The sequence below is a fragment of the Pectinophora gossypiella genome, chromosome 14 (genome assembly GCF_024362695.1).
Source record: "Pectinophora gossypiella chromosome 14, ilPecGoss1.1, whole genome shotgun sequence".
In the NCBI taxonomy this organism is placed as follows: domain Eukaryota; kingdom Metazoa; phylum Arthropoda; class Insecta; order Lepidoptera; family Gelechiidae; genus Pectinophora; species Pectinophora gossypiella.
Window position 1 is genome coordinate 7,202,206 of NC_065417.1, and position 8,973 is coordinate 7,211,178.

At 52.9% G+C, this 8,973-nt stretch overlaps 1 protein-coding gene across 1 annotated transcript; it reads right to left on the minus strand.

Annotated features, from left to right (window-relative positions):
- Positions 1-2,266: 2,266 nt before the first annotated feature.
- Positions 2,267-8,143, minus strand: LOC126372660 (uncharacterized). The gene has a single exon (XM_050018509.1). The coding sequence runs from the start codon at positions 8,141-8,143 to the stop codon at positions 2,267-2,269; it is 5,877 nt and encodes a 1,958-aa protein (XP_049874466.1).
- Positions 8,144-8,973: the final 830 nt, after the last annotated feature.

Genomic DNA, 8,973 nt, shown 5'->3' on the forward strand with positions numbered 1-8,973 from the left:
CACTAATATGGCTAGGAGAAATCTACGTAAGTACCTATAATGATTGCCGTAGATGATGGTAACTAGATGTGTAGAACGAATGGTAGGATGCTTTTAGATGGAGGTTCGACCGAATTATTCCTCTAGTCCTTGTAATCCTAGTCAGTAACTTGTAGTTTGGAGGGTTAGTCGGCTTGTTTTGACGCTATAATAAGTATGTGAAAATGTTGTGTACACAGTTGCAGCGTGCAATGGTGCTCTCAGCCGGCTAGATCATTGACACGGCGGCGGCGGCGCGGGCGCAGGCGCGGCGCTCGTACCGCCGCCGCGGGCACCAGTCAGTATGTTAACAATATGTGGTGCATGTGAGAATTCCGTAGCCGCTGAAGGCGTCATCGCGGAACCTTGAACTCATAATGAACCGACGCTCGCCTTTGAAACTCCGATACAATGTTAGCTATAATTTGTTAGTTGATTGTCCATTGTGTCGAGTGCATGGTCCGCTAGACACTAGACGGCTAGACACAGTATGCACGTCGCTCACCGACTTCTGTCGCTCCTATGTGTAATCAGGTGACATCTACTCTGTTTGGATAATAAGTTGATTATGTTATCTGGCTTATGACGCGACGCTGGCGTATTTTTGGACCAATGAATCATAAAAATAAAAGTCGATGCGTTCCACAACCGCGTGCAGCGGCAGCTCCATTTAATTATAACAAATAAACACGAGGTGGCTGTGGCTGAGATCATTCGCGGCATTGTTGTCTTGACACGTTAGCATTATTTACAAATAGAATATCTTCCTCTGTCGCACTAAATGAGGAAACAAATTGTTTTTTCTAAAACTAGTTTCTCGTAGATGTTAAGATACGTTTGGTGTTTAATGCCATTGACCTTAATGGTTTTATGATGCGTCTAACTCAAACAACGGGTTTTAGTAACTTTCCACGTAACATCACACTGACTGAGTATAATTGAGAAGAGCCCAGAAAGATATTTCATATCTACAGAAACACCACACATCACTGAACTTCTCCCGTGACTGGCGTGATCTAGACAGATAACATAATTACTTATAGGAACTACCACAAAACTTTCGAAGATAAATATTCTATATAATAATCACAATATTCGTGTAAAAATGAATTAAGTGTGAATGATTATATTCATCATGATAAAAAGTGCTTCACGGAATAAGATAACTGAAATAGATTAGTGAAAATATGTTATAATCTGGTTTCTGAATTTGATGACTATAGTATTTAAGTATGTTATCATTTCAAAGAATAAACCGAACTAAAATAATTTGATTTCCGCTTTTTTTACGGCAGTGGATAACAAGGAACACAAGTTAAACGAGTCGTTGTTCGATAATTATATTTTTATTTAACATTCGGTTTGGAAGTTGTGCTTTTAGCCTATTTTTCTCTAACTTAAGACTGTCAAGCGCCGTGCTCTTGTTGGAAATGCATTTTCTATTATTTCCGTACAAAGCTATTTCTTTGACGTCTTCATACATAACGAGTTAATAGAATTCATCATCCCTCTAGAATTATCCTGCTTTTTACAGGGTCCGCTTACCTAACCTGAAGATTCGACATGCCCGGTTTTTTACAGAAGCGACTGCCTGTCTGACCTTCAAACCCGCGATGGGGAAACCAGCCCAATACAGGTTAGGTCACATACTTACCTCCGAAAATTTCTCGGGAATATGGGTTTCCTCACGATGTTTTTCTTCACCGCTGAGCACGTGATAATCATTTATGATCCAAACATGAATACGAAAATAAATTCGACAATCATTTGTTTAGGCCTCTGCAGGATTCGAACCTGTGACCTCAAAGTGAGAGGCAAGCGTTTTACCAACTGGGCTACCACGGCTCAACTTGTCAACATAACTATGTAGATATAATAATATTGAATTGTTATTGTTATTATATTTCGAGTTCCTGTATCTATGTTTTGTCTACACACCGGTACAATTCGAGATAATCAGGTCACTCAATTAATGCCACTTCTATGAATAAGTATTGTTGTGGACTGTATGTTCAGGATCTCGGGGAAATAAAAGGCTCGATCAAATTTCCGGATCAACTGCTAACTAACTCGTTTATTTCATATAAATATCCACCTTAGCTACTAATTTCGCTATCACAACTAGTGGGTCTTACGTTCTAATCTTATAGCTATCCTATTCTAATATTATCGCCGTCTCGTTCTAGGGGCGGCGCTTCCTTCGCTGTCCCTTTTTAGCGGCGCCGTCTCGCTCTAGTGGCGGCGTCCGCTACATCTCTCCCCCCGGCGTAGCTTGCGAAGCCTCCTTCTTGATCAGCACGGCGAGCTTCCTCGTTGGTCTCCTGAAGATTCCCGTTCTGGTTCTGACGTCGGCGACTCGTATCCCGCCGTCAGGTCCGATGAAGGTCCGAATCACCTCCCCCATTGGCCAGACGTTTCGTGGCAGTGTCGGGTCAACTACCACTACGATGTCTCCTTCTTTCAGCCCGGCGTCGTTGTTCGTAGGCTCGCCTCGAGGTACCAGTGTCGGCAGGTACTCCTTCAGCCAGCGTTGCCAGAAATGGTCGGCGAGGGCCTGGCTTGCTCGCCAAGCTCGTCGGTCGGCTTCGTCGCATGGTCCGGTGGTTGGCAGCCCCATGGATCCTCCCAACAGAAAGTGGTTGGGTGTGAGGGCCTCCGGGTCGTTCGGGTCCACGCTGACATGAGTGAGGGGGCGGGCGTTGACCGAGAATTCCACCTCCGTTAACAGCGTCTGGAGCACTTCCTCCGGTGGCGCCTTTTCCTTAAGTACAGCGCCTAGTGCCGCCTTCACTGAGCGCACCATGCGCTCCCAGGCTCCTCCCTGGTTAGGCGCTCCAGGTGGGATGAACCGCCACTCCGTTCTGTGCAGCATCCCTTCTTGTTGCAGTGCGGGCGCCCATTCCTTGTAGGCGGCCTTCAGCTCGTGGTCTGCTCCGCGAAAGTTCGTCGCGTTGTCCGAGTAGATGACGCGGGGCCATCCTCTGCGTGCGGCCATGCGCCGCAACGCCATTAGCGCCGAGTCGGTGGAGAGGGAGGCGGCGAGCTCGACATGTATAGCTCGCGTGGTGAGGCATGTGAAGAGCGCGCCCCACCTCTTCTCTCGTCGTCGTCCGATCTTCACCATCATTGGGCCGAAGTAGTCCACTCCGCAGTTCGTGAAGGGGCGGTGGAATGGTTCCAGTCGGGCTTGCGGTAGATTCCCCGTCGCTGGTGCTCGCGGCATGGCTCGCCGCACTTTGCAGAGTGCGCAGGCATGCTCGACAGCGCGTACTGTTGGTCGCAGATGTATGATCCAGTATCGTTGTCGTAGGTCGTTGGTCACGCGCTCTCGGTTGGCGTGGCCGGCGGCGCAGTGTTCCCTCAGCACCAGCAACTTGGTCAGGTGATGACGGCCGTCCAGGATGATTGGTCGCTTCATATGTTCTGGAACGGTCGCGGCTCCAATACGACCTCGAACACGCAGGATCCCATCTTGTAGCTCCGGGTCTAGCTTGTATAGGCGGCTTGTCTTGGAAATGGAGCGCCCTGCTTGGATCCGTTCTATTTCAGCGCCAAAGCTCTCACGCTGAGCTCTTTGCAGGAGTGCTCGTTCGGCGCGTTCCAAGTGCTCCACTTCCAGGTTCTTTTTCTTCTTGCGGCACATGTCGATGAATGCCAGTACCCGTGCCGCCGCTCTGATCAGTGTTTCATATTTGGAGAATCGACCAGGGTCAGGTAGCCAGTCCTCCTTCTGTCCATCGCGTGTCCCAGTGTGAAGGACGTCTTCCTCCTCGATGTGCGATGACTGTTCAGCGGGCCAGTGTTCCGGTGACTCGTATAAGAAGTCTGGCCCCTGAAACCAGCGGTCGTTCACGCTGATTGTAGTCCCATGACATCTTGTGGCGTCGTCGGCTACGTTGTGTGTAGTGGGGAGCCATCGCCATTCGTCCTTCTGGGTGAGCTCTGCGATCTCGCTCAGCCTGTGCGCCACGAATGGGGTGTAGCGCCGAGCGTCGTTCCGCACCCAGTGTATCACCGTCGCTGAGTCCGTCCAGTAGGTGACACTGTCGATCTTGATGCGGTGTTCCTTTTTCAGCGTGTCGGCCAACCTCACTCCGATGACGGCGGCTTGTAGTTCCAGTCGCGGGATCGTTTGTGTTCGCTGCGGCGCCACCTTTGACTTGGCGCCAACCAGAGTGACTCCGATGCTTCCGTCGCAGCGCACTATCCTCCAGTAGGCCACCGTCGCGTATGCTTGCTCGCTGGCGTCGCAGAAGATATGTAGCTCGATGCGCTGATGGTTCTTCATCTCGTAGCATCGTGGTAGTCGTAGCCGGGCGACCTCTTCCAGCTGTGCCAACCAGCTCATAAATTGTCCGGCTTCTTCTTCCGGGATCGGCTCGTCCCATGGCAACTTAAGACGCCATAGGCCCTGAAGGATGATCTTCGCTCGGATCGTGTAGTGGCTCAGGAGTCCCAGCGGGTCGTATATGCTCATGACCGCACTGAGAGCTTCTCGCTTCGTAGGCGCGCGGCTTCGTGTTCGCACCTCGTTCGGTACTCTATTGAGCGACGTGTTGAACCCCAGTTCGTCTCGACCTGCGTTCCAGTAGAGGCCAAGTATTTTGTGCTCGGCGTGGCCCTCTCCTCCGAGCTGCGTTGGTTGGGTCGCTCGAAGCTCTACGGGCACTTCGTCCAGGACTCCCTCGTAGTTGGAGTTCCACCCGCGCAAAGTGAAGCCGGCGTCTGCGTGGACTTCTATCACCTCGTTGATGGTTCGGCGGCCCTCCTCGATGTCTTCATAGCTCGCCACAAAGTCATCCATGTAGTGACTGTGTGTGATGGCCTCCAGCGCACGTGGGTGAGTGTGCGCGTGAGCATGCGCGTTGTGGTCTCGCACGCTGTGAGCCATGAAGGGTGAGCTGGCCGCGCCGAAGATCATGCTCGTCATCTTGAAGCAGCGAGGCGGATTCTTCCGGTCGTTTCCCCTCCACAAGAACTGCTGGGCGGGTTGGTCTTCTGGGCGGATCTTCACACGCAGGAACATCTCTTGTATGTCCGCAGTGACGGCGACTGGTCTCTCTCTGAACCGGAATACGATCCCCTGCAGTGACAGTAGCAGGTCCGGTCCCTCTAATAGCTCGTCGTTCAGGCAGACACCGTGGCTGCGTGCGGCGGCGTCGAAAACCAGGCGTAGTTTTCCTGGTTTATTGGGGTTCTGCACGGCAAAGTGTGGCAGGAACCAACTGACGGTGCTCGCTCGTTCATGACCGTCACATGGTGCTGCGTAGCCCTTGTTCAGCAGGTTCTCCATTTGGGCCGTGTACTGCTTGGCGAAGTCGGGTGAAGCGTCCATCTTCCTCTCGATGCTTCTCAGACGTCGGAAGGCTGCATCGTAGCTTGGAGGCATGGTCACGTCGTCACGACGCCATGGAAGTCCAACCTCGTAGGCCCCGTCGATCTTCTTCATCGTCTTCTGCACGATGTCCCGAGCGCGCTGATTGGCAACGCCCACGAGCGGTTTGTGACTGACACCCAGTGCGTCAATCTTGAAGTGCGCCTCGACGAGTTGCTCGAGACGTCGGTCGTACTGGTCGGTTGTGTCCCCGTGTCGTTCTACATCGTAGACATGCAGCACGCTCCCTTGTTGTATGATGGTGTTGCGTGGTACGGATCCGTGTACCACCCATCCAAGCTGCGTTCTTGATGCGGCGGGTTCGTTCGGGCCGCCAACTCGAAGTTCACGGGACACGATCAATTCCCAGTGGTCTGTCCCCACTAGGACTCTAGGGCGTGCTAGCTCGTAGCACATCTCGTTCTTGTCCAGGCGTAGGTGCTTGTATTTTCTCAGTAGCGACTTAGAGATGGTCTGCTGGTGTAGAATAAGGTTCTTCACTGTGCGTGCCCTTATTCCGTACGGTGCGTGTTCATTCTTGCCTCGGAGTTGCACCGCGACTGATCTGCTCTCCTCTTCTTGTTGCGCCATGTTCACACCGCGCAGGTTCAGTGGCTGTGTGGGTCCACTTGCGCCGATGCTCTCCGCCAGCTCGTTGTCAATAAGAGTGACGGTGGCGCCTTCATCCAGTAGGGCGTAGGTGGAGACCTCCCCCCGTGGTCCGCTCACGATCACTGGGCAGACCTTCAGCAGGACAGTCCTCGGGCCAGTGGCGGTAGTGGCCACCGACATGACTGTTTCCGGGCCACTCGTCGATGGTTGCGGTTCGGCTGCGGCGGCGGGCGGGTTCTCGTGTAGCGTAGCGTGATGTGGACGGCGACATTGGTTCACGCCGCACACCCGCGCCTTGCATGCTATGCGTCGATGTTTCGAGGCGACACATTTGAAGCAGAGACCTCTCTCCTTCACGAAGTCCCATCGCTGGTTGACTGTCAGTGCCTTGTAGGATTGGCACTGCGGCAACTTGTGATCTTCTCCGCAGCTGGGGCACTGGACGGCTCGCTCGCTCGTGTTGTAGATGGCTTCTGGTTTTCTTCCCAATGATGATCTCCCACTCGTGCTGGCCTTTAATTCTTTGCTTCTGTTCGCAGCGGGAGCAGTAGCAGCGGCGACGGTGCTGGCACTCGGGGCGTACATGAAGGAGATCGCTAAGTTCGCCTCGTGTGTCAGGAATCGGGACATCATGACGATCTCGGGAACGTTGTCCTCTTCATGAAGGGATGCGTAGTCACACCAGCGTGACCGATGATGCGGGCTGAGCTTGCCAAGTACTTCTCGAGCCAGCAGTGGGTTGTGGATGAAGCCCCGTTTGTCGATGGACTCCAGTATGCACACTTGATTGCGCAGCTTGATCGCGAAGTTATTGAGGTCTATCGCAGACGGTCCCAACCTCGGTAGTCGTCTAATTTCTTCTAGCGCCCGGTCGATCAGCACCTCGGGGCGCCCGAAGCATTGTTCCAGTGTCTTCATTATGACGCTCGGATCGGTTGCGGTGTACAGCAGTGCCGCCACGGCTTCGCGTGCCTCCCCCCGTAGGCACGTCCGTAGTCGCTGTAGGTTCTCGGCGGCGCTCAAATTGTAGAGACGTGTTGAATCTCTCATTGTTGCTTTGAAGGGCAGCCATTCGTTCGGGTTGCCGCTGAAGATGGGTAGCTCGACGTTCCGGATGCGTGGTCGCGCCATCCGCTCGAGTGCCTCTGCCAATTGCTCGATGCCTTGCTTCGCGTTCGAGGTTCGGCGTCTTCGTTCCGCTGACGGGTGTCGGTCTCGTTCCGGCGACCGTAGTGGGTGTCGCTCTCGTTCAGGCGACGGTGAGAAGTGTCGCACACGTTCCGGCGACTGTCGGGGGCGTCGCACTCGTTCAGGCGACGGTGAGAGGTGTCGCACACGTTCCGGCGACTGTCGGGGGCGTCGCACTCGTTCAGGCGACGGTGAGAGGTGTCGCACACGTTCCGGCGACTGTCGGGGGCGTCGCACTCGTTCAGGCGACGGTGAGAGATGACGCGGTGCGCGTTGAGGTGTCGGCGAGGAGCGTAGCGGCGCGCGGCGTCTGGCTCTCTCCTCGAAACGGGTCTGCTTCTGTTCTTCGTCCCGTGTCTCGTCCATGCGCATGAACCAGTCATCGACCCGGTCATTGGGTCCCAGGCATACGTCCTCTTCCTGCAGACGAGCGCTCTCTTCCTCTTGGATGTTCTCTTGTTCGACGGCGAGACGCTTCCGAATCAAATCGGCTTCTAATTCCATCTTGCGTCGTTCAAGCTTCGCCAGTTGTTCCGCGGCTTCTAATTCAGCCAAGCGTAGTCTCGCAGTAGCATTCGTCGAACGTATGGAGGGCGCGAGCGATCCGCGCAGTGTATCTGCAACGCGTCGTGTCGCAGCGGGGGCGGCGGTGCGGGGTGCGGTGCCGACGGTGAGGTGCGGGGCGCCCGTGGTGAGGTGCGGGGCGCCCGCGGTGAGGGGCGGGGCGCCCGCGGTGAGGGGCGCGGGTTCGATCGTCGCGCTAGTCGTCGGTTGTTCGCGGACTGAGCGCGTCGCGACGGTCGGTGAGGCGGGGGGTGCCTGAGATAACCGCCTCTGACGTTCCTCTTCGATTCGTTGGAGGGCGAGACGTTCGGTCTCGCGCCGTTGCTCTTCCTCGCGGCGTTGTTCCTCCAGCTCCACAGCGTCGCTCTGACTCCGGGTCACTACCATCTCGGATCGGTGAAATGGCAGGGAGGTACTGAGCGCGTTCCGCGATGGCACCAGATGTTCCCACGATGAAGTGCTTCGGCGATCTGAATCCGGCTCGAAGGACCAGGAACTGTTGTGGACTGTATGTTCAGGATCTCGGGGAAATAAAAGGCTCGATCAAATTTCCGGATCAACTGCTAACTAACTCGTTTATTTCATATAAATATCCACCTTAGCTACTAATTTCGCTATCACAACTAGTGGGTCTTACGTTCTAATCTTATAGCTATCCTATTCTAATATTATCGCCGTCTCGTTCTAGGGGCGGCGCTTCCTTCGCTGTCCCTTTTTAGCGGCGCCGTCTCGCTCTAGTGGCGGCGTCCGCTACATCTATATTAAACAAATTATCTAACTACTTATACGTAATTCTTCTATTTATGTCTGTAATGACCTCTCATGTGTGTAGATTAATTACACTTATGATTTCTTATTTATATTTATCTTTATTGAAAGATTGTCACACATAATTATGAGGCCAACCAGAGGAGTGAGTGTGAACTTGTGACCAATTATCGCAATCTCAAGATCCGGCCGAATAGTGAATGTTTTCCGAAGCAAATGTACAAGAAAGTCACGTTAATAAAGCAATTTCAAACCAGCCTGATCATTTCTACAGTAGATTCCTAGAGGAAAGTTAGTCAGGGTGTTTTAGAACTATATATGTAATTTTTCAGTGCAGATTGACCTATCTACTCATTTTCTTATAATACAAAAGTAAGTACCTACCTATATATGATTATATTATGATGTTATATTTTAAATGTAAATAGAGTTGAAATTTTAAAATCGCT

What these genes read in the sequence shown, in the direction of transcription:
- LOC126372660 (XM_050018509.1), bottom strand. Translation starts at nt 8,143, where the DNA reads ATGGTAGTGACCCGGAGTCAGAGCGACGCTGTGGAGCTGGAGGAACAA.